Source organism: Haemaphysalis longicornis, unplaced genomic scaffold (genome assembly GCF_048455015.1).
Source record: "Haemaphysalis longicornis isolate Haplotype H1 unplaced genomic scaffold, Haemaphysalis longicornis Haplotype H1 scaffold_1, whole genome shotgun sequence".
Lineage (NCBI taxonomy): Eukaryota > Metazoa > Arthropoda > Arachnida > Ixodida > Ixodidae > Haemaphysalis > Haemaphysalis longicornis.
This window is the reverse complement of record NW_027526203.1, coordinates 59,240,276-59,265,704: the sequence shown is the minus strand read 5'-3', so window position 1 is coordinate 59,265,704 and position 25,429 is coordinate 59,240,276. Positions and strand designations below refer to the sequence as shown.

General features: G+C 48.3%; 1 protein-coding gene across 1 annotated transcript in view; it reads right to left on the bottom strand.

Annotated features, from left to right (window-relative positions):
* Positions 1–201: 201 nt before the first annotated feature.
* The window catches only part of LOC144176620 (protein ABHD1-like), a 94,098-nt gene continuing 68,870 nt past the window's right edge, over positions 202–25,429 (bottom strand). The window contains exons 4-5 of the mRNA XM_077705223.1: positions 6,977–7,102; positions 202–558 (exon numbers count right to left, since the gene is read on the bottom strand). Coding sequence (XP_077561349.1) covers positions 283–558; positions 6,977–7,102 — 402 coding nt within the window. The 3' untranslated portion in view covers positions 202–282. The remainder of the gene's footprint in view (positions 559–6,976; positions 7,103–25,429) is intronic.

Sequence of the window (25,429 nt, the reverse complement as noted above, 5' to 3'; positions counted from 1 at the left end):
ATTACCGACCACTGAATGTATGCATATCCCTGTGGTTTCTCTATCAGATAGGAAAAGGCTACATTACCTCTTTTTTTCTACTATGGCGCTATACTATGCCTACATGGCTCTAGGTTAGTCAGTTACCTATGATTCCATCAAGGACACGTGTTCAAGAACCATAAACAAAGACACGCTGGATCCATTATGTAGATGGCCCACCACATGGATCAGCGGTAACCTTTAAGTTTAATATCAAAGATTTATAATAACTCATCCGCACCGCGGTGCTAAGGGAAAGCGTCATTCTCCCAAAGCATGAAGGCCCCGGAGCCCACGCGACTTGCAGACCTGGACTACGGCTTTGGCGAAGGCAACCACAAAGCGCTCCATGTAGAATGGTGACGTCGGCCACAGCCAGCCATCAATGAAGCCTAGGTGGCCCCCATGTGGCGTCACCACGGCTCCCAGCCAGGGCGAATCCAGGATCTCGTCCTCAGGGAATGTCCTGCTGGGGCTCAGGGGGTCGTCCGCAGCCAGCAAGAACACCAGAGGCCGCTGCACCGTGTTCAGCTTTCCCTGCAGCCACGCGGCGAGAAAAACTGCAGCCATGCATCCTTTCTCGCCTTGCGACGCAGCACTGAAGTGATTGTTTTACTTCTACATTTCTATTCTGATGCCCAGATAATGAACAGCCTTCGTCAAAATTTCCTAGGTAACGGCGACCGTGGCGAGAGCAGGCACGAGGCCAAGCAGGGGCGCTCCGGTTGCTGCTGTCGGCTGGTTGCAGTTCTAAAGCGAGCGAGGGGAACTTTCACTCATGCTTTCCTAGTGTGACTGGCGCGACAAGGGCGATAAGTGCAACGCACGGCCGCTTTTTCAGAGCAGGGACCCTGTTCTGTGGCTTCAGTGCCTGAACTTCGTGGTGCAGCTGACACGCCAGTCACGAAAGCAAGAGCGAAAGTTCCGCTCGCTCTCTTTAGCCGCGCAACCAGCCGACAGCGCCAACCGCAGTGCTCCTGCTCGGCCGCACGCCTGCTGTGCCCACGGTTACCGTGCCCTACAAAGAGAGACAGGAATTTTATTGAAATTAAAAAAAAACACACAGAAAGGTTGGCCTGATGGTAGTAGATAATAACAATATTCTTGAATGTCACGGCACCTTTTTAGATATCGTGAAAAGTAACGTTTTTATTTCTTTCATCGATTCCAGGCGAATCGCGTCGAAGTGGGCAGACAGGGGTTACTGTGAGAGCGCACACAATATTTACCTCACGAAAATAAAAGATATCGAAGTAAATATATCAGTCTGCTAAAACAATTTCGGGCCGAGCAATAAGTTAGTTGTACTGTTGGCATCAAACTTAGTTTTTGTGCCATTTAAATGGGCACTCACAAATCTCCTTCCGAAATTCTCCTTCACACCGTTTTATTTTCATTTCCTAGGACAATTAAGTCCGCAGTGTGCTGTAGGATGGATTGATGTAGCGCGGAGGCCAGAAAGACCGGCTCGCTAGTTTTGCTTAGTCTTTAAATTGTGCCGTACAAAAAGCAAGGAAAGAAGGAAATCTGATTTTTCTATGCTTCTGTCCTCTTTCCTGCTTGTTTATCTTTCTTCTTTTCAATCCTTATTTGCTAGGTATTTTTTAGTATTGGTTGTGGTTTTAGTTTAGCTGTTTTTATTTACGTTCTAGTTCACACCCACTTTTGACCGCTTTAAAGCATTGCGACCAGTTTGAATTTTGACCCCTTTAAATCATGGATAAACGATCGGTCGTCCACAATCATTCTCCGTTGTTCGCCTACTGCTGTTATCTTTTTAGGTTTTGCGTGAAGCCATGAACGAAGATTTTTTATTTATTTTCGTGGAAAGTTCAGTTTTCGTTCAAATGCGACACGAATGTTACAGTGTGTTTCTTTGAATCTGCGCATAGTACGTGTATACTCGCTGTACATATATTCTTGTGCGTTCGCGACAAACCTTGGCATGCGTGCAACTTTGCGTTGGAATTAAATCAACCGCTTTTTGATTGTATACCCCACCATCAAGAACGTATGTTTTGATGTTTAAATAAATATTTGAGTGATTTGTTTTCTGTTAAAATGTTATTTAGGGCCCCTTGCTTTTGTTTGTCACCTACTTATGTTCCATCGCTGCATGCTTGGTGCATTTTTGTTGCAAACCGATGGACCAACCGCCGCCACGTCTTCACGGTGTCTTGTTCGATTTGCTGCCCTCCTTCGTGTTCGCGTGATGGCAGCGCTAACTCAGCATAGGCTATATGCTTATACAGCTAGATTAAACACTACCCGCGCAGTCCTAGCGCCTAGAGAAAGCCTTCAATTGTGTTTTGCTTGTAACTGGTTGGAGCTGTTCCATATTATATCTCGCTTTCTCTTTTGTTCACTTGTACTCAAATCTCTTTCTGGCCCGATGGATAGTTGTGTATTTTACTCTGCATGTTAACCGGGGGCTTTTGGAGGCCGGACATGTCCAAATCGGACACATGCTCTCGCCTTCAAGCAAAATGTGTGTACTAGCTTGTGTTCCTTTTGTAAAGATCATGCACATTTAACCTGTGCTAATAATTTATTAGAGCACCTTCAATAAGGGTTCCATTACTGGCTTACTGCAGGGCCCGAGAATTACGAGAGGGATACGCAGTGTGCGAGCGTATACATGCATGAATAATTCTTTAGAGATCCTGGTGTGGAATGGCTGCTTTTGTCTGGAGAAATATATTTCGGATTAGGAGGAAAGGTGGTTTGCTGCCTCCGAACACTATGATTGCGCGAATAGAAATATGTATAGCGTCTCTTAATAATGAAAATAGATTTAAATATAAAACTTGCCTTCCTCTTTGGTGTTGTCACAAGTCTTCTTTGTAACAAAAATCAAATTAAGAAAGAAAGATTCGAAATATATCAGATAAAGTTTATGAGTACAGATGCAAGTTTTCACTCAAAGCTATTTTGTGTGTGGCTGAAAGCAGAAATAAAGGTAGTATTCATTCTAACCCAAATACTACACACGTGCAGGTTATTTTCCAGGTCCTGCGTTTGTCTCGAGTATGCGAAAAGGCAGGACGTGGCTCATTTACCACCTAGTCGAATCCACAGCAGCTACCGACTGTACTCTGCCAACTTTCAACAACAGGCAGAAACGCGTATTTTGGACAGACAAGGCAGTAGACAGATATGCACTGTCTTCATACCTAGTCATTAGCATGCGGCCATAGGCCCTTCACTTCTGCATGCTACTAAAAGCGTGAAATATTCATGTTGTGCTTTTACTGTACGAATGGTACGTTTGCCAATAAAACATTAAAAAGGTCTGCTTTTTATTTATTCTTGTCCAGTTTGTGGGCACTAGTAAACCAAAACAACGTCATACTTAAAATAAGTGGTGCAAAAATACGTGCGTACACAAAACTTCAAACGAAACGCAAGAATTGTTATTTCGATCATGTGGCGGGTTGCGCAACAGGAATTAGGTCGTTCGCTCTCATCTGAATATTTTTCATTCGAAAACTTCACCTTGCTTGTGCATCCCCATTGAATTGGGCACTAAATGAACTCCCCCCCTCCCACCAATGCTTGGCTTTTTAGTCCTCATCAAGATGGAGTCTCCCAGTGGCGGTCTGCAACGCGCCGCCATGTTTTAATACCACCCCCAAACAAACACCAAAGGTTTGTTCGGCGCTGCGATTTAATACCGCATCCCATAGGTGGTAGAGGAAGTTTCACTTCCCTGACGAAGCAACCAAGAGTGGGAAATTTGATTTCGGGCGTAGTAGAGCTGCGGACCTTTCCGAAAGGCTAGCGCTAAATCCGCTAAAACTATGTAACCCGGAAGAATTCTACCAGCATGTACGCAATCAGATGTGACAGAGTTTGTATATTTGGCGCGTATTTTCAATTCGGCGTTTAGAAACACAGGTACCCTGAAAACGCATCGGCGAACGCTGGGGCTACTTTTTCTAAACCCAGCGCGCTATCCAGGGATTCCGCGGTCGCCGTGACGTACGCGCTCCCGAGTGCTCGGAATTTTCTCGCTCCGCGGAGTTTTTGCAAGTTTCTTTTTCTGTTGAAGCCACGTCGCATGCCAACCAAGGACGCTGGGTGGTAGCCGCTGCGCCCGCGCGCCCGTGGACTCGCCATTTTCCATGTATTTTTTCCTGCGACGGCGAACTGACGGCTTGTAAAACAGCTCCGCTGTTAAAAATCTGTCCTGAACATTCCCTCCATTTTCGACAGCGGAAATAGTTACAAACTAACCTAATTAGGCTAGGCGAAATATCAGGCGCGCTATGGCATCTGAAAGCGTCCATGTAATGTGTACGGGAGGCCGGCACTGCTGAACCCGTTTAAAAGGATACTAAAGTGATTTGTAAACATTGCGTGATCACTAGCGCAGATTGTAGTGCGGAGTCTCTAGCCTATGTTTCGACGACAGTGGGTGCATTTACGCGAATTTCGTAGAAAAATCAATTCGAAAATGCTGTCCTCCCCTTTGCATCCTCACCCATTTTTTGTGGAATTTTCGTGGGACGTCAGGAGGAAATGACGTGTATTAATTGCGCTACTGCACGGCTCGTCGACCTTCCGACAGAGTCAGTCAGACCAGCGTCTAGTCCGCCGGGCGCGAACGGGTCGTCGCAATTCGTTCGCTCAATTGAAACTAAGCCACGACACGTTTGTGAAGGGAAGAATGTCCCTTTCTTTAGTTTGCTACCCGCCGCGGTGGCTCAGTGGCTAAGGCGTTCCGCTTCTGAGCACGAGGTCGCGGGTTCGTTTCCCGGCCGCGGCGGCCGCTTTTCTGATGGAGGCGAAAAGCAAAAACGCCCGTGTGTACAAGATTTCGGCGCACGATAAAGATCCCCAGGTGGTCAAAATTAATCCGGAGCCCTCCACTACGGCGCGCCTCATCGCCTGCGTTGCGTCGGCGCGTTAAACCCCACAATCAAAAAATCAATCAATCTTTAGTTTGCTAGTTTGTACACCGTATCAAGCTCCAATTCTAGGTCACTCCACACAAGCGCTGCACAAGCGCGCATGCGACCCATCGCTGACTGGCACGCCAGTAGGAAAACCTAAGGCAAATTGAAGGTGCGAGAGAGACATCGAAGTTAATATAAGTTCTAAGCAAATAAAATCAACTGAACCTTTTACCGTACAGCGTGAAACTAAGGTGCAGGAAGCAGCTGTTTGCGCTGGGGGAGCAAGCACAGCGGTCAGCAGCACGACCACACATTTGCGAACGCTTTTCCGCCGAAGAAATGCCTTCCCTAGACGTCAGATATTATTGAAATTTGGGGGACGCTTACTGCACGAGCGCTATACAACAAATATTCATTTAAGTTGATTTAAATGCTAAAACAAAATAAAAATTTTCAGCTGGTTATACACAATATACCTGATATGTCCCACACTGGCAGCGCTGCCTCCTGGCCAAGTGGTCTGCAGCGCTAGGCATGTAATTTTGCAAGTCGAAAGTTCGAGTCCCCGAGGGTACACCCTTTTTTGTCAATAGATTTGTTCGCTTTCGGCAGATGCCGTAACGTTCATTCCTCCACGAGCGAGTTCGTCTAACGCGCGCAGACTGACGCTAACGCGCCAGCGCGTTCCCGTTGGCGTGCTGTGGTCATAAGTACCGACGTATTGCGGGCAGTGGGCAGAGGCCAGAATCAGCAGACCCTTGGCGTGGTGCGAACACGCTTTTTACGCTACAGGCATGACTGAGGCAAGCGGCAGAGATGGGGGAAAAGCGCGTGGCATTTGAGCATCTACGGTGACGCGGAGGGCGTACATCCACTAGTCATTGGCTAGTCATTGGTTAGTCATTGGTTAGGCTAATCAACGGCTAGTCATTGCTACGATTCCAAGGCGTCCTGGTAGGCTTATCTGAGCGTTTTACAGCCGACAACATGGCAGAAACGCGGTATGACGATTTTGAGATATCGAGAATATCCATCCCATCCAACGATAACGTGGTATGTAAAGCATGTTGTTTCACAGAACCAAAACCGGAACTTGTTTTAATTCTAATTTTGGACATCGTCCAATCACGTATCAGCTTTACTTGACGTCACTGCGGTTAGTTGGTGCAGCCACCGCAAAACCTCGCATGGTAGTTTTGCTTCATTCAGGTTTTATAAAATAAATGTTGCGAGTTGCGGTTAAGTTGTGTTGCGAGCATTGCAAAAAAAAATCTAAGTAGGTTACTCGTAACCATCATATGCATTAATTGCAGCGGTAAAAGAAAAAAGAAGACATGAGAGAAGAAACCATTTTATTTATGTCGACAAATACATGCTGGCGAGTGCTTGCGTGTGTGTGTGCGTGTACTTCGCCAGGATATACCAGCCTTAAAATACAGCATAAAGTACACGTGATTGTTGCAAGCACAAGAAAAACTGCTAACCACAGAGAATGATGAACTGTTGAAACTCCTGACAAGCTACATACTGGAATACTTTGTCTAGAGCCAGGTAGAACTGGGGGGAGGGTAATATGGTTAGAAAAAGAAAAACTGGTGATATAACTTCGAATGATGTGTCCCAACGCAGACTGTTTAATGTTCTTGACTTCTATTTACATACGTCCCGGTGACCAAGTTGCTAAACGTTGGGCTGCTTGTGAAACCATTGTGCAGCTCTGTGTGTGTGAGGACTGTGAATGGTGTCCTTACAAAAAGAAAAATATTGGCGAAGTTTACAGCCACAATATTTATGGTATGACTTATGTGCGCATATCATCTTTCGCCAATAATAAGTTTTCATTCCCAGCTAGTTTTACGGATATTTACCTGCGCGGCCAAGACAGAGAAGGAAGAACGGTTAAGTCTACTAACAACATCGTTTCCTGGATTCAAAACAAGCTCTACACATCAGCGTGCTGTAAATGTGCCGCGTGCTCATGTATACGCTTTGAGCAATGGTTCGCTAAGCAAGCAGAGATAATTTTCTTCACTTGTTCCTTGTCACCACGGGTTTACCTTCAGGCTGGTGTTTTCGTAGAAGTCGTCGACAGTTTTGAAGCCATACACCGGAGCCGAGTAGTATTTATCAAACGAAGACAGCTTCCAGCAGCTGAGCACGTCGTCAGCCTTGAACAGATTTTGCTGCAAAAATTGAGCGTTTTTATTGTCGGTTTGAAAAACAAGGTGAGCGAAAATGCCACTGCAACCATAGTGATATTAAGGTTTCTGCGTTTTTGTTTTGAAAAAAAAGGTAATTGTGTGAGGAATTCATTTTTCCTGTTTCAATATATAAACTTTTTTCAGTTTCTTTAATCGCTGAGGACAGCGAGCAACGCGTGACCTCGCGATTCAGATGAAATTTGGCCGAGAAACCTCGAGACTATATTTTCAAAGCTTCAATCGAAGGGTACGTTCGTGTGCACCATCATCAGCCTATCTACGCCCACAGCAGAGCAAAGGCCTCTCCCATTAATCTCCAATTACCCCGGTCCTGTGCTAACTGCGACCACTTTATCCCCGGAAACTTCTTGATCTCATCTGCCCATCTAACTTTCTGCGCCCTCGGCCCCGCTTGCCTTCTCTAGGGATCCACTCTGTTACCCTTAATGAACAACGTTTGCCATATCTACAAATTGCTTGGATACATCTGAGTGTGATAATGCTACCGTTGGCGTGAGGATAATTCAATCGTCCAGGAGATGTATTCAACATTTTAAAGCAAAGCGTCTTACCTATACCCCCTAGGGTTCTTTCGCGACCATTGGTGCCAACAGAAAACTCCCGCGAACAAATAAAAGACTTTACTGGCACCGCCAGGAATCGAACCTGAAACTAATGGAGTAACAAAGGCAGAGCCCTTTGTCCTACCAATTTAGCTACGAGCCAACGCGGAGACGGGGAAGACAAGTGGTGCACTCACCAAGCACATCTACGGGTTGAACCCCGGAATTCTCGCTGAAAGCCACGCGATAGCGATTAAAGCAAACTCATACCAACCCATGGTATCTCACTTCTAGTACGCGAAAGCCTGTGGCTTCCGGTGTTCACGTAAAAAAGCTCAGCTGCTTGTCGTCCGCCCTCATGCCAAACGACACCTCAAAGAACACATTCAGATACTCCTTGATAGCTAGTCCATCACTCGAAGCCCCAGCAGCAAGATCGTGGGCCTACATCTTCAGTCCAACACCAAGTGTGACGTATGCTTGCAGCGCCTCAAACACAGCATCAATAAAATCATACACATGATCAGGCGAGTTGCCACCAAGAAGCGAGGTCTCAAGGAACCCGATATCTTGCGATTAGTTCAACCTTTTACCCTCTCGAGAATCACTTACGTCAACCCCCTTTCTTCTTCTCGGCCAGGAGGACATAAAGATGCTTTATATAAAGATTAGAAAGGCCGTTGAGTAAGCCATTGGTCTGCCCATGAGTGTGCATCCACAGAGAGGCTGTTTAGCACGGGGCTCTACAACACGGTGGAAGATGTGATAGAGGGCTATCTGTCTTTCCAGAAACTCCGTATGAGCAGAACTACGGCGGGTCGCGGAATGCTTCATCAGATCGGCTCTGCAGCACAGAATGTCATTCCGCTTGATGTACTGCTGGGCTTTTGGCGATAACAACTAAAGGTGCTCCTGTTCCTTAGAAATATAAGCTCCTCACACCACGAGGGTCGCCGAGAAGCACGGGCTCAAGCGCTCAACACCATCCTCGATGGGGATTGTAAGGTCCACTCATGGGGCCAGTGGCCAGGCGCCATCGCCGCGCCGCGCGTGTGAAAGGAAAGATCCCCACCACTCGGTCTAACGGCACAGCACTGCCGACTCTACGCTGTGGTCACCACCAATTCGATGCGCCGCGTTCGAGGAACGGCTTGCCTGGATGGAGGAATGGCGCGGGAAAAATCCCCTTTAAGAATGCAGACGGCCCCGCCAGGTTCCGAGAATCGTTGACGTAGCGCATAACGCAGGGGTAATTATCGTCGTCTGAGCGCGCGGTGGCTTTGACGCGAGATCCCATTGTTGTTGCGCACAGCAGTCAGAACGGCTAGATTTCGGCAGCCGCTGCCTTTAACCCCCCCCCCCCCCTACCCCCTTGGAGTCGAGCATACTCGCTACTGCGTGCTTGTGCTTGCTCGCCCGTGTGCCGGCTTTTGGCCCGGAGGTGGTGGCGCCTTATTGAATATTCCGCAGATGGCTGAGTGACAGCTGTGCACGTGAATTTGGTCCCTCCCTAAAGTGTGTATGGAAGCTAGTAGGGCGTGCCCGAGATAGAGAGTAATACCGAAGTATTATAGGGCCGAACTTGGCTGCAAAACAACGTTCTTGTCTGAGCTCTCAGCTGGGCAGTTCCCGGCGAGACAAGGAGTCCCGACCGCTGAAACTAGGTTAGGATTTGTGAGCCCCCTAAGCGAGAGGCAGACTGGAGGATCGCCTCGGAAGTTTAGGGTACAACTGTGTACCGGGAAACTAGACGGGTCCCGCGGCGGGAACTGAGTCCCGGCCGTCGTTTCTCGAGCAGTTTGTGTACGCTCCGTGCATAGGAGAATTAGACGGAGTTGGAAAGCTCGAGTGACTTGTTCGCACTTATAGCTAGCGTCTAACTGTAGTTTGAAGTATTTCCCTTTTATTACTCATGTATGCAGTTTCCCAACTGTAAATATTTGTACATAAAGTCTTCGTTCCCCTTTATAGAATCGAAACGCCCCAAGTTCGTCAATTCGAACACCACGTCCGAGAACTTCAACACCATCGCCGTGCAAGGCTCCTCCCAATCAACCGGAGCCCGGGAGATTGGGTTCCTGATCGGCACCGGACTTCGGGGAAACGAACGCGAACAATCTTTACTGGCGCAATAAGCAGGATTAGGAAGAAGAAATCACCAGGCCACAGCCAAGAGCAGCAAGCCGAAGCAAGTCCATTTTCATCGGCACCAGCCGAGCTTCGCCCGGAGTGGAGCGGCCGAACCAAGCCAGCGCACGGGGCCAACGACGTGGCAGCCGACCACTGAAAGTGCGGGTGAGTAGGATTTCTTGCGATTCGTTGTGGCAGTGTAGGCTGAGTCCTAGGTTGCATTGTAGTCACGCGGAGCATGCTGGGAAACATGGCGGAAGGAGACGGAAATGGTCACTCAAGAGGCGCCACATCAAGGAGGAACGGCGGCAGGAGGGGACGCCCGAGCGGAATCTGAAACATTAATGCTTAGACGAATGCAGTTAGAATTTCAAAAACTGAAAGTCGGAGCAGAGGAGCGGGAGAGAAAAGAGGCGCGCGAAGCTGAGGAGCGGGAGAGAAAAGAAGCACGCGAAGCGGAGGAAAGAGCGCGAAGCGCCGGAGCGGGAAAGAAGAAAGACGCGGGAATCGGATGAGCGGATGGCAATGCAAAAGCTGAAGCTCGAATCCGAGGAGCGGGTGCGAAGGTTCGAGCTGGAGACGAGGGCTGGCACGCAAACTCCTACGGGCTCGGACTCAGTGCGCGAAGGTCACCAGTGCGCAAAGGTCCTGACGGGGCTTAATTATGCTGCCGTGCGATGCGGACATTCCGTTGTGGTTCGGCGAAGTTGAAAGGTTGTTTGTAACGTACGGTGTACGGCAGTCGACTCGGGTTTATTTAGTTGTACCGGCGTTGTCGGAGCGGGTGAGGTACATGTTACGTGACTCGGGGACAACGAGCGTAATGACTACGAGGTGGTAAAAAAGGCCGTGCTGCAGGAGCTTAGGCTAAGCCCCGCAGAATATCTCGACCGATTTGCAAAGTAATCGAAGCGTAACGACGAAACCTGGTCGCAATTTGCTTCCCGCGTTGGCACCCAGTTTGCCTACTAACTAAAATCTAGGAAGGCCGAAGCAAAAGATGAGGTTGTGGCCCTTATGGTGGCCGATAGAATTAGGAACAGTCTCAGTGCCGAGGGACTGGAGTACGTTCGCTTCCGCGAAGCAGAGACGGCGCTGAAACCGCCAGAGATAGCTAGCGTGGTGCAAACCTTCGAGCAGGCCAAGGGAAGAGGCTCCGCTGTTGGGCGCAGAGATCAAGCACCTCCGCGCAATACCAACAGTGGCAAGCGAATGTGGATGTGTAACGTCTGTAAGTACAGGGTCAACATTTCCAGCTGTGCCCGAAAATTGCTCAGAAGTCGGGAAACCCACAGCGCAGCGCGCACGTTCAGAGAGTGATAGTAGAGGTCGAAAATACAGGGGAGGCTCAGGACGCCGGTCTGACCAGCGGGGGGCAGCGAATTCTCGTTGCCGAGGTAAAGGTGCTTGCTCGGAAGCATTGATGAGCTGAGAAAGTCTAGACTACAGCACGTGGAACTCAACTTTGCAGGCACGACAATTACCGTGACAGTCGACACGGGAAGTGAAGTTACGGGGTTCCGAGAAAGTTTAATTCTACAGGACGCTCTGCAGCCATCGGGCACCATTAGGCTAGTTCCAGCATTTTGGCGAGTCGGTTAACGCGAGAATGGTCAGCCTACCCGTGAGTTTGAGGCAGGCCGCGTCGGTGGTCGAGAGCCCCAAGGGGCAGCTGTTCTGTGCTGTCACCAACAATCTCGCAGAGGGCTTAGACTGCTTGCTTTCGAGAGAGGATTGGGAGCTGCTGACAAAATGTTACCCCAACCTGGAGACGTACAACACGGTTGAAACTATCGCCTCCTCAAGTGGGGACCGCGAGGTCGGCACCGGGGCAATCTCGGAACCGGCCGCTACAGTGTGGCAGGCTACGGAGGACCCGAAGCACCTGCCGAGGGGATTGATGAGGCAGTCGAAGTTGAGGGCCCACGGGCAAGGCTGCTGGCGTCTCAGCAAGCCGACGACAGCTTAAACAAAGCTTGGGCCGACGCAAAAAAGAGGGAAAGCCGGCATGTGTCGTTTCTGACGGGTTGCTGTTTCTTAGGGACGCGACAGCCGGCGCGAAGGTGACGCAACTCGTGCTGCCCTCAGAGAGACGTGAGGAGGTGCTCTTGCTGGCCCACGATTCACTATGGGGAGGCCATTTAGGGCCCCAAAAGACGAACGCAAGGATAAAATATAGCTTTTTCGGGCCTGGCCTAGAGGCAGACATATCCAATCACTGCCGAACATGTCAAAGCTGCCGAATCCGGGCAGATAGGCGGCTCAGCGAACGGGTCCCTATTGTTCCCCTAACAAGGCCAGACCACCCCTTCCAGGTGGTAAACGTTGACATAATCGGTCCCCTAGACGTACCGTCGGGTCAGGGCCACAGGTATGCGCTTTGTCTCGTAGACGTCTGCACACGCCGTCCCGAAGTCGTGTGCTTGGGGTCACTTATGGCGAAAGCAACTTGCGAGGATTTCCTCACAATATTCAGCAGGACTGGCATCCCTCAGTTAATGTGTTCTGACCAGGGCACCAATTTCACGTCAGAACTGACACAAAGTTTTTTGGAAAGGTTGGGTTGTGCGGCACGCTCCTCCAAACCGGAACACCCGGAGAGCAATGGCAAGGTGGAGCGTTGGAGTAGTGTACGTAAGAACATGCTGTTCCACGTTATCGAAAATGACCCAAGGAACTGGGATAGGTTAGTGGCGTTCGTGTTGTGGGCCTTCCAAGAGGTTCCGCACCACACAACCGGAGTTGCCCCGTTTCGCATGATTTATGGCAGGAGCCCGACAGGACCACTGTCGATCCTCCAGTACAGCTGGACAGGTGAGCTGTCCGTACCGGGAACATTAAAAGAGTAGCCCGCAAAATACCTAAGAGAGTTTCGCGAGCAGCTACAGGTAGCGGCGGAAGTGGCGGGGCTCACGGCGAGCGCGCCGGGGCAGCTACGCGCAGGCGGACAATAGAACCACGCGTAACAAAACATTCAGCGTTGGCAACCAGGTTCTTTTGTTCGACACGGACGGTAAACGTAAATTGGCTTCGAGAGGGTTAGGGCCTTTTATTGCGCAGGAGAGGCAGCGTTCCTACCGTCTTGACATGGGAGAAAACAAGTTTGGTGGTGCGCGCATACCATCTGCGACCCTACTACTGTCGCGTCAGTCACGTGGGGGTAGTGTTCGACGAGAATAGTAAGTTTGGGGAAGTATAGCGTGCCAAGCGCTTTATGCCACCATTTCGAGTTACGCTGCCCCTACGGATCGAGAAGCTGTCGCACTTACGAGAGCGAAAAAGCTCCGAGATCACCGCCATATTTTCAAAGCACGCTGGCATGTTCGACGGGACACATGGACTCGCAATGGTGGGGCAACACCGAATCGAGCTGCACGGAAGCTATGAGCCCAAGACAACTTTTCGTTACCGCGTTCCAGAGCTGCTCAGAAAGGCAGTCACCCACCAGGTAGACGAACTATTAGAATTGGGCCTCATTTACCCAGTGGAAAGTGAGCATGCTCACCCGGTCATTTACATCGGAAAGAAAGACGGTTCGAGGAGAATGTGTATTGATTACCGCAGACTAAATGCCGTGAATCGCGCCGATACATTTCGTATGACGCCACCGCAGGAGTTGATCCTGAAAGTAGGAAAGGCGCGTTTCATCACAGTCATAGACTCGCGGAGGGGCTACTGGCAAGTACCCGTAGCCCCTGAGAGCCAGCCCCTAACCGCCTTCGTCACGCACGACGGGGAGTACGCATGGCGCGTCATGCCTTTTGGTTTGAAAAATGCGGCGGCGACATTTCAGAGGATGATGAACACGCTTCTCGCCAAACACCGGGCTTACGCCACGGCCTATCTGGATGACATTGCCTTCTTTTCTTCATGGGAAGAGCACCTTGGGCACGTGGACACCATCCTTGGCTTGTTACTCGCCGCGGAGCTGAAAGCGAGCGTAGAGAAGTGTCAGGTGGCGCAAGGCCACATTAAGTACCTAGGCCACATAGTGGGTAATGGAACACATGGTCCCGACCCAGAGAAGTTGGCCGCGATCCGAAGCCTATACTCGGTTACAACTCAAGAACTGCACCACCTCATGTAGTGTATCACTCCTCCAAAGCGCTGGACCCGTGATGTCAGTGCGCGCGCGTTTTGAAAGGGGCTTGCTATGAATGCGTGATATCGTCTGCCTTGTGTCACGCAGTTTGTTTGTCGTCACTGGAGTCGTTTATAAGCATATTAAGTCCAAAAAAGCACGGGAACGGCTCACGCTATGTTCAAAATATTCCCAGTAACGCCCTACTTGCGCCCCACGGAGAAACATCCGGCTACGGTGATAATGCACAGCGGCAACTTCCGGTGCCGTTCTTAAGTTGTCACCGAGTATAGCACAACCAACGACTAAAAAGGAGCTTCGAAGTCTCCTCCACCTTTGCGATTATTACCGAGAATACGTCAAGGACTACGCCGCAGTGGCTGAACCGCTAACGACCCTGACAAAGCGAAGTGTAACGAACCCGATTTCTTGGGGCAGCGATGCCGAGCGAGCATTCCTGCAGCTAAAGGAGTCACTTTGTTCAGTCACGGCGCTAAATACCCCTGACCCGCAGCTACCTTAAGTGGGTTCAGTTCCTGATAAGATAGCTGTCATTCCTTACATACACCAGAGTCCTTCAATGCTTCTCTGGTCATGAAACTCCCGGCCAAGTTTCGTACGAGGAAAAATTCCCCCGCATTTCCCCGAGGGGGAGAATGTGAAAGTGCGAATGCACGGTTGTCGGCCCGCTTGCGGCGCTTCCGCTCGGCCCCCGCAGCCCACCGCCTCGCCGCCTTCTCTTCCATCTCTTCCATCGGGTTTGTAGTATCACGTGTACACCACGCAGTTATCAAGCCGCTAATACGCCGCTAAGGCGCGTCACTAACACTGATATCAGCGTCGCGTCCGTGGCTTGGTCGGTAGAGCGTCGCGCTGCGGCCGCAAAGTCCTCGGATCGAAACCTGGCGCCGGATGCTGTTTCTTTTTTAAATATAGAGGAGCACTGCGGACGCCGCCGCCGCCGCCGGCGGTGGATGGTTTGGGGTCGCTTATAAAGTGCATTCGCACTTATAAAGGCTACCGCGACGGGCGCCACCGCAGATCGGAGGGCATCGGGCGTACGCCGCTGCTCTGTAGCCAGACCGGCAGGCAGGAACGGAGTAGCAGCATGCCCGTTCGCAACAAATTTTTTCGCCACTCACAAAATGACAAGTCCATTTGAGCGGCCAACGATACGTAAAGCGAAAGCGCACTGCTGATAAGGCGGCGACCATCTGTTTTATCCTACTCCGTGGTCCGTTCCCTGCCAAACGCGCTCTGACCACGCCCCCGGCTGCCCTCCGATCAACACCAGCGCCGCGGCGCGGTCTCCCTGGGCAGCGTACGAAGCTCTCCCATAGCGTGACGGCGAAGTTTCATGACCAGAAAGGCATTGAAGGACTCTTGCTACACGGTGTATCACATCGGGTGAAGAAAGTGGCTTCCAGATGTGGCGTGCGCGTCGTCTTTTCAGCCCAAAACAAAGTGGCTAAGATTTGCCCTGCGGTGCAAAGTTTAGCAGACAAGAAAGAAAAAAGTACGGATGGTTGTGGGATAAGAAATGACATTAAATTTGTTGAGTGCGGTAAGGAAGTTGTGTATAGTATCCCTTTCAAGTCTGGAAAGAGATACATCGGTCAGACTGGGCGCTGCCTGAACGTTCGCCTTCGTGAGCATAACAGCTCATTGAAAGGGGTACCGTGTTCTTATTTGACCATGCATTGCAAGAAGTGCACGGGCCGTCCGGAGTTGCCACTCACGCTCACTGATGGAAACCAAAACCACGAGGAATGCGCGTGGCCATCCGGAGCTACCGCACACCATCGTTCTTGACAAACACCGTAAGCGGGCAACAAGAGAGATAATGGAAGCATTTTGCATCAAAAACGAGGAAAATACCTGTGTCAGCCAACCTTCTGTTTTGTTATCAGATGCCGAGTTTGCTTTCTTGGATAAGGGCTGATAAAGTGTACCGTGCATCTTTTGGAGTATGAACCGTGCGGTTTGGTTGTATGCAGTGTTTTTGGTGGTTGTCCCGTGACTGAACAAGATTGTAGATTGTACTGTACTTTTGTGCTGGCGGTGGCTTAGATTGCGTGCATACATTTGTGTGTTTTGTCGATTAAACGTTTCAGTTGCTAGTCGCGCTTCGTCCCGTTGTCTTTCTTGTCCATGTTTTGTATTTTCGCTGTTTCCCATTATGAAGCTATATCAACAAGCCCAACTCACAGTTCTAAACCTTATTGGCTGTTTACCGCCGCGTCTGAGATCGGAGCCGGAGCGTGTCTGGCGCAAATGGAGAAAGAGGGCCGCGAAAAGCCCATCGCGTTCGCCAGCCACCCTTTCACTCGTACGCAATCCCGCTGGTCGACCATCGAGTGCGAGGCGTTTGCCATCATATGGGAATTGAAAAAGTTTGATTACTGGGTTTTGGGGGCAGAAGTCAATGTCGTGTTTGGTTATCTACCTGACGACCTGCACGCCTCATGGGGCTAAATTGTCAAGGGTGGGCTTTGGCCTTGCAACGCTGTGGTTTCCCACAGGAAGGGATTAAACAATGCACACGCCGACGCACTGTCGCGCCTTCCCAATGTTGCTTGGGGAGGCCACCATTGAATTGCCTCCCAGCCTTAACACCGCCACGACGGAAGTGAACGTTCCTGTTCATCCGTCGTTTTTCTATGGAGGTGTGGGAGTGTGGTGTTTGTGATGCCTTGGTAGCTCGATCCTTGCACTGAACTGAACTTTCTCGTGCACCGCAAGTGAGCTGAAGCAGAGCTGAATATTCTCGAAGGAACGTTACCATGCTATGCCGTCAACGAGAACATGGGCGCGCGTGCGCATAGTGACGAAGCGAATTTTCGTAACGGTTAATTTTGTTGGCTGCAAAATTTCCCGTGTTCTTAACCAGTCCTTTTTCCTTTTGTTCCTGTTTTTGGGTGCCGGAATGATCTTGTGCGTTTGCAGTTATAGCGCGCATCAGTGTTATAGGTTGAGTTGTCTCGGTGTTCGCGGCGTTTACGAGCCCCGGAGACACCACCCAATTTCTTTTCACTCGCCTTTAGTGTTTTTAGCATTTTTTGTGTTTGGGTTTGCTTATTAAGTATTCCGTCCATTTTGAACAGCTAGTGAATAAGTTGTGTTTGTAGTTGAGGTGAGAGAGAGTTCGAATTAACTGAACTGCAGAAATGGTAGGGGGCTCATTTGTGCTTATACCTAGCTCCTTCCAGGTGTTTTTTTTTGCTGATATCGCTGTAGGGTAGATGAACCGGCGAGTGGTCCTTTTAAATTGTTTTTGGATTGACCGAACCAAGTGGTCCAGTAATCCTCTTAAAGGGGGAAGTTGTATGGTCCACTCATGGGGTCAGTGGCCAGGCGCCCCCGCCGCACGTGTAAAACGAAAGATAAGAAATGCAAAAGAACCGACAATTGGGCGAGTTGTTACTTATTTATGTTCCTTAACAGTGCGCACACACGAAGACTAAGGCAAAGAAGGGGACAGGACAAGCGCTGACTCACCACTACTTTTTATTGAAGAAAGACATAAAGTTATATACTGACAAAACACCAGCTGCGCATGACAATACAAAGGAAAAACATCAGATGAACATAAAGCTTGATATGAATAATCAAAGCCAAATCATCAAAAGGTTACGCCACTGCAAGAAACAAAACTTCCCCGGTTAACGAAAAACTCAAATTCCTCGTGACTAAGCGATAACGACGGATGGCTGACGCGTGTTTTGCCCAATTTGGAGATATGGAATGCCTCCACCACCTCACAAGTCATCCTATCTTTATGTTTGAATACCACTTTAGTGCTACCCTCATTTCAGATAAACTAAAGAAACTGAAGAGATAGACTGCAGGATCGCGTCGGAGGTTTAGGGTACAGCTGTGTACCGGGCAACTAGACGAGTCCTGCGGCGGGAACAAAGTCCCGGCCGTCGTTTCTCGAGCAGTTTGTGTACGCTCCGAGCATAGGAGAGTTAGATGGTATTGGAAAGCTCGAGTGTCTTGTTCGCACTGATAGCTAGCGTCTAACTGTAGTTTTAAGTTTTTCCCCTTTTATTACTGATGTATCCAGTTACCCTAATGTATATACAGTCTAGTCCACTCATAACAATATCCAAGTGCCAAGGAAATCCCATCGTTAAAACCGATGATTGGTATATGCGCGTTGCTAAATAAAAAGGTGTAGCAGAGTTCAAAACATTTCATTTGCAGGCACGCAAGGCTGTACTGTCACCTATTTTTGGAAAAGAAGCCATACTCGGTCAGCTTTATCTACTGCACATGAAGCTTGTGCACATCTTTTTAAGAGAATCTATAGGTGCTTCACCTAGCTGAGCGAAGTCTCCTTGGTGGAAACGAAGTCCCTGAGAGACTATCATGCGTTCAGTCTCCTGCGAAAGTGCTACCCCAGTCGGCTGTGCAACCGCGTCGTCAGAGATGTCACTGCCACCGCTGTCCGCAGCACGTATCCGCGGAACGATCGCCTCTTCAGTGAGGACCCCTGACGTTTCCAAAACACCACCCCTGACGTCTGATCCGCGGAAAAACGGAGTTAGTTGAAGAGACACGCCGTCAAATTCAAAGCAGCAGGCGCGGGGACGGGGCCACAGCGGCGGCAGCGCGAGGGGCGTTAGGAAGAACTGTTCTCCTCCTCCTCTCGCTTCCTCGTAAGCTGCGTAGTTGACTCGTTTTCTGAGGGGTGGACGGGATGCGAGGCGCATCGCGGCGCATGGTGCCGGCGTGGTTGGCGTGGAGAGCCGGCGGCCCCTCGCATTTTCGGTGCTTGCTGTAACCCGATTCAATCGTTCTATCCAATATCGCGGCACTGGAAAATCGTAATAAGCGGTTTATTTTCCCATGGAAAGCATACCAAAGCGGACGGTGCCATTGCTGTTCATCGTTATATCCGATATATTGTTATAAACGGTATCGTTATAAGTGGACTCGACTGTAGTTGTATATGAAGTCTTCGTTCCCCTTTATCGAATCGAAACGCCTCAAGTTCGTCAATTCGAATACCACCTTTGAGAACTTCAACACCATCTCCCTCCATGCCTCCTTCCAAATCAACCGAAGGCCGGGCGAATGGGTTACTGATTGGTACCAGACTTCGGGGAAATGAACATCAACAATCTTTACTGGGATCAGGCAGGTATCTACACAGAAGCCTCCCAACACCAAGGGCAGCAGTACGCCATCATCGTGGCTACCTCCAGAACCAACCTCCTTTCCTGTGCCTCCCTCAGGAGCGAAGACATGACGGCAGCAGAAGAGGCAGCCATCGCCATGGCTCTCACTCAACCAGGGTAAGGTGGTCAGCGATTCCCAACAAGCCGTCCGGAACTACCAGCCGGGTTTGGTGTGCGGACCTGCACTGCGTGTGCTAAAAAACCACTCCCCAAATGGTTCCATTCAGCTCATCTGGACACGCGCTCACGCTTCCATGGAGGACAACGAATACGCCCACCAAGCCTGCACTTTTACCCCGTGCAATGGAGCTGCACGAGGATAGTCACCCGCTTGTCTCGTTCAGGGACATAACCCAGCATTAACGCCTTCTGAGACAGACCCTAACTTCGCTTTACCCTGAACTTTCCTCAGAACAACAAACTACCCTACGGCTCATACGATCCGGCTCCTTCCCATACCCGACGCGTCTTCACTTAATTTCCCCGAATCGCTACGACGCTGAATATAAATGTTGCTCAGAAGAAGGAACACTCTGCCACATATTCGGGGTGTGCGACTTTAGCTCTGAGCACCCTCGTCTCTTCCCGTCAACTACCGAACAAGAGCAATGGGAGATGCTGCTATCCAGCCCCTCTCTGCCTACCCAGCTTCAGCTGGGTAGGCAGAGAGGGGCTGGATAGCAGCATCTAATAGCAGCATCTTCTATCCAATAGAGCACAGAGGGCGCGGTCTGAATATGGGATACAGTGAAGAAGGAACCCTTCCCCTGGGCCGCATCTGGGCAGTTCAGTAATCGGAGTAGAAGTATTTCCTCCTTCTGCTCCTCTCCCTTCGTCTCTGCCGCCGATCTTGTCGCCTCCGTCAGCGACGGCAGAGACGGGGAAGTGAGATCGTCTAAGACCGGGTTTGAGATTTATTTTATAAAAAAAGAGTTCCCACTCATGCGCGACGCCAATCCAACTGAACCAACCACCGTTCATGCATCATGCATTAATTTAACCTTACCAAGAATTCCTCTTTGAAGTAATAGAGGGCGTTGGTAAGTGCATTTCACATCTCTCTGGTTTAACTATTTCTAGAGAGACGTCAGTGAATTTCAGTGATGTCGCAAGGGTAATCGTTGCGGGTGCCATTTACAGCTTCGCTTTGCAACCACATTCACAGGGTGGATTGGCGCTAATTTTTTTATTCCTTGTGGACGTTGAAGGGCCAAGACATTCAGTTCTGCCGTTATGTCGGTGCTCAAAAGTAGATTACATTGTCGTAACAAAATGTTGGGTTAGCATGAGACAAACATGAGATAGACCGTTCCACCGACAGCATCCTAGTGTAATATAGGCATCACTGACCAAAATGTAGGGCCTGAAATGCCCGGTGCCTTTTAATTCGACACAATCATTTTAAAACTTCATTTTCGTGACACCGACTAACTTGAAGGTTTTCAGTTAGAATGGTTTGAATGTTGCACTAAAGTATGACTTTTGATTTGAATATTTATGTATGTTACTACCTTGTCGCCGCGATCGGCTACCTTATCTCCTGTCCCAAGCGAAGCACCCCCATCTTTCTATCGCAAGCCACATCGCCAAGCTTGATACGTAATGGTGTAACTTTTCGCACTTTTCACTCCTTTTCACGGACGTTTGTTGCCCCATCTAGAGTGTTCTAGCCCTAACCCGAAGTTCCCAGAAGCATAGAGTTTCTTACAATATACACTAGAGAGGAATCTGGGGCTAGCGTCCACGCGGCTCACATCAAGGCCGTCTGTGTCGTCATATACATCGCGCTCGCCTTAGTTTCATCATTGGCTTGGATGAAACGTTTTAGTGACCGCAAATTTAAACAACGTGCCGCAAAAACGCGAATAGGGTCCAATTATGTAAGCGGAAAATAAAAACAGGCTGTTTTAAAACTAAGGAAAAAGGAAGTATAGCGTATTTTTGCCGGAACAGTTGTGCCTGCTATTCCGCAGGCCAAGGTTCTAGTTACGAACAAGGTTAATATTTGATGAGGAAACTCATTAGAGATTCTGATTTTATTAATTGTACCATTATTGCACATATTAAGTTGCTTGGGGAGTTTGGAAAGTGTTTTGAGCGTGCCTATTAAAACGTTGCCTTCGCGATGACCCGGTGCACCGACCGCCAGCTAGTTTAACAAGAAAAAAGAAAACGTGGCGTTAAACATTCGTGGACGATGACAAGATAGGACGCATACAAACGCCCGAATCTGTCGTATCTTGTGGTCGCCGAAGTACGTTTTGTTCCTTCTTTTCGTCGGCTACAAATTTCGCGGCGGCAAATTACCAGCTCAGTCATACGTCCTTCGACTGCGGCACGAGCAACGTCAGGAGCGATCACGCACTGCCTGCTGTTTCACCGAACACGGCTACCACAGAACAGGCAGGATGTCGGATTACTTGTAGCTCGTAAACTTGTTAATGCGTAGTGAAGGAAGGAAATCCCGAAAACCGCTTAAGAATCCAATTGTCATGCCAAGCCCAAGCCAAAACGGGGGTCTTCCCATGAACTCCACGACGACATGGCTTACGAGGCGCAGTTTCCTCTCTAAAATACTTACTAAGAAACTATGCCCAGAAGCCAGGAAACAACAGACAAATACGTCGCAAGCAAACAGGGCGGCATTTGATTCGCCGGAGTTGGTCTGTGCCCGTCACTCTGATGACTGCTTCTTCGATGTTTCTGTTTTTTTGAAGATACTAGAGGGTGTTAGCTGACCGTTTTTGACGGTCCGCTCCGGTTTCGACGGCCTGTTCCCCGCAATTGGAGCTGAGCGTCAGCAGCAGAAATGCTTTTAGAGAATTGATAACCGTCTCTCTCCCTCGACGGGGAATCATTCGCGTCGCCGTTCGTGCCCGTGCGTGTGTAAAAAAAAACGTCATTCCAAAGTAAACATAAGAATCGAAATTTTGGTCACTCAAATAAAGTAAAATTGCTTGTTTATTCCCGTATTTCGCCCTTTTACAGCCGTTTTAGGATCTGCGGCGTAGCGAGGGGTGTCATCCGCTTCCCCCCACCCCTGAAATTTTGTGGCGCTGTTATGCACGGTAACCAGGGCAATCAGCTGTGCCGGAAATCACCGCAGGAGTTTGTCTAGGACAGCAGAAATCCTATCCGGAAAGCGTACCTGCTCTCCCTTGGCCTACCGTCGTTTCCCTCCTGCCATGCGTAACTGCTATGCAAGGCGTTCATGCATGGGGGCGTTCTGCGAGCTCGCTCTTCGCGTCGCAACGCGACAGAGTCGCTGCTGAGAACAAACTGGGGGAGATTCGCTGAACAAACCGCACGCCTGGCTGCTTCAGCACTGCTATGGAACCAGGGCTGCCGCCGAAAATCAGTGCGCTAGCGACTTTGGACCTCGTCTCCCCGCCCCGCCACCCCCTACATGCTGCGAATTTACCTGCGATTTTCATGCTGCGTCGCCGTTCGTGCGGAAAAACGATCTATTGCAACAGCTACGAAAACTGGTCATTTTGCTGCCCGAGCGGCGACGCATCGGCCCATTCGCACGTAAAATCACAACATGTAAAACGGCCTTTCTGTATAAATGTACACTTTGTTGGTAGTGACAGTTTTGCTGACATAACTCGGAAATAACCAGATGCTATTTCGAAGTTATTGAATCGCGTATTAGGTTGAGCAGACAAATAGTCGTTTCGCGAGAGCATGATGCACAGCAATCTCGAACTGACGGGCGAGGCAATGGTCCAACAGTTTAATGAATATTTTGTAAATATTGTCCCTCTTGTTACTGACGTTGTAGGTATAGATAACCCCATCACAGAGTCCGTGTGAAACTTTTTTTTTGCGCCTACTGATCAACAAGAAATTTATACCACATTTATGAACCTTTCAAACAGCAAAGCCTTAGACACAGACAACCTGCAAATTAAGCCCATTAGATTTGTCATAGAAACAATTGCCACAGTGCTTACTTACATTTATAATTTATGCTTTGAAAGTGGAATATTTCCTGTTGGTATGAAGAAAATTAGTGTTTCGGTGATACATAAAAGTGGGGATAGAAATAACATATCGAATTATTGACCTATATCAGTAATTTTGCTGTTTTATAAACCAATAGAAAAATTCTGCTAACCGGTCTAACAAGTTTTCTTGAGAGAGGCAACATTTTATCTGATGCACATTTTGGTTTCCCAAAAAAATTAAAACTGAGAAAGCTCTATTGACAATTAAAAAAAAAGTCATTGCAAAATATTGAAAACAAGCATTACACTGTCGATCTTTTCATAAATTTTACCCAGGCTTTTGATAGCCCTAATCACGATATACTTATATACAAACTGATGCTTGATGGCATGTGTGGGATTCCCTTATCGTTACTTCGGTCTTAATTAACCAATAGGCAGCAATGCTTTTGTATTGATAATAACAGTTCATCCTTTTTGTCCACAACAACTGGTGTACCTCAGGGAAGTGTGCTGACACCCTTCCTTTTCTATGTGTTCATTTGCAAAATTTGTAATGTATGCTGAGGATAGTACCTTACGGATATCTGGTAAATATGAAGGGAATTTAGTAATGGAATGCAACAGTATTGTTGAAAGGTTGCACTTTTGGTCCGAATCCAACAGAATCAATGTAAACCCAGCACAAACAGAGGTAGTTACCTTTATAGCAAAACACAAACCAGTGAAACTAAACCATGTCATTAAATATTCAAAAAGTACGTTTGAAATAGTAAATGAAATTAAAATTCTTTGTGTCACCCTTTTAGCATGCCTCAGCTGGGATACCCACGACAATAAACATTTGTAGAAAGATTTCTTCAGCAATAGGAGGTTGGGGCCGCACCGGGTCACTTCTTCCCTCAAAAGTAAAAATGAAACTATACTATGCATTATTTGAAACACACCTCAATTACTGAAGCTTAGTCTGGAGAACTACGACAAAAAGAACAATAACCAAAATCCACATATTGTAGAAAAAATAATGCGACACATTTCAGGTGTGCATTATTTATTACCAACAACTGGGTATATTTAATTCCTATAATATTATTGCTTTTCAGCATGTGTATCATTTCCGCATCCTACGCTCCTTTTATTTTTCATCCGTCGCGTCAAAGAGCTTTTTATAATCTCCAGCATTGCTAACACATACAACAAACGTATTAAACACGCGCAACACAGACACCTAGCCCATACCCTGTTGTCTTACAAACTACAAGCTACAATCTCTACAGCATTACCTTCCTCATATTCTAAATAGATTTAAAGCAGTACGACACTTTTCAATTAAGGAATCCCACCGATATTTTGTAGACGTGATACTAATTGCTGAAACGAATTATTTCTGGTGTTTTTGCCTGTTTCAGGTCTTTTGGCAGTGTCTGCGCATATAGGTTTAGTAGTTGTGTGTTATGTTGAATTAAAGCCTGCTATCTGTTTGTATTGTCTTTGCTTATACCTTTATTTATTCAACCAATTAACCGTTACTGCTGCATTGGACTGAGTTACATACATCTGCTTGACCTCTTTTCTTTTCTTTCGCTCACAAACAATGCTGTTCGCTAATATATATGTTATTTAGTATCGTTATCTTGTGTTTTGTGATGTCTATTGCAAATTGAATTGATGTTGTTTACATACTACACATTTTCTAGATATTGTACTTGCTCCTAATATTTATTCCGTGTATGCACTGTGTTGGAAGCTGCGCCATGAATCGCCTAGGCCCTAGTCAAGTGGCTTTTAACCGCTTTTGGCCCAGGAATCTATGTATTGTGAGACACCCTGACCACGACTCTGTGCTCTTCAACACGTTACGGACATTTCCTCGTAATTAATACATTATCATCAGTGCTAGCTCTCATGGCCCCGGCATCATCATCACCTGTACATAATCATCATTAGCACTTGATGGGGTTTTTTCGTCCGCGTGTCCGAATAAACCGGTCACGCTTTCCATCGCCTCTCAGTATATTTACCTAGGTCCATTTTAGTTTTAATAAACTGAACCGAACTGAACTGATCGAAATATAAATTCCCATTTTTCTACACTGTACTATTCGACGTATGTTTTATATGACTAATTTTGGTGCAGTCATCCGCAGTACGGGACGGTTGACAAGCAGCGCCTATTGAACATGGCATATAACACAGCGGTGTTCAGATTTCTCCCTAACCATCGCTTGCGCGTAAAAATGAATAGAATAAAATGAAAAATGAACGTAGCAGAAGTAATTAACAAGCTGAAATCTATCAATGCGAGCTGTGCAAAGCATGAAGCAATGATAACGGAAATCAATGAAAAGCTAGGCAAAACTAAACAAGAGATTGAAGGGCTAAACAAATCAGTATTGGAGGAG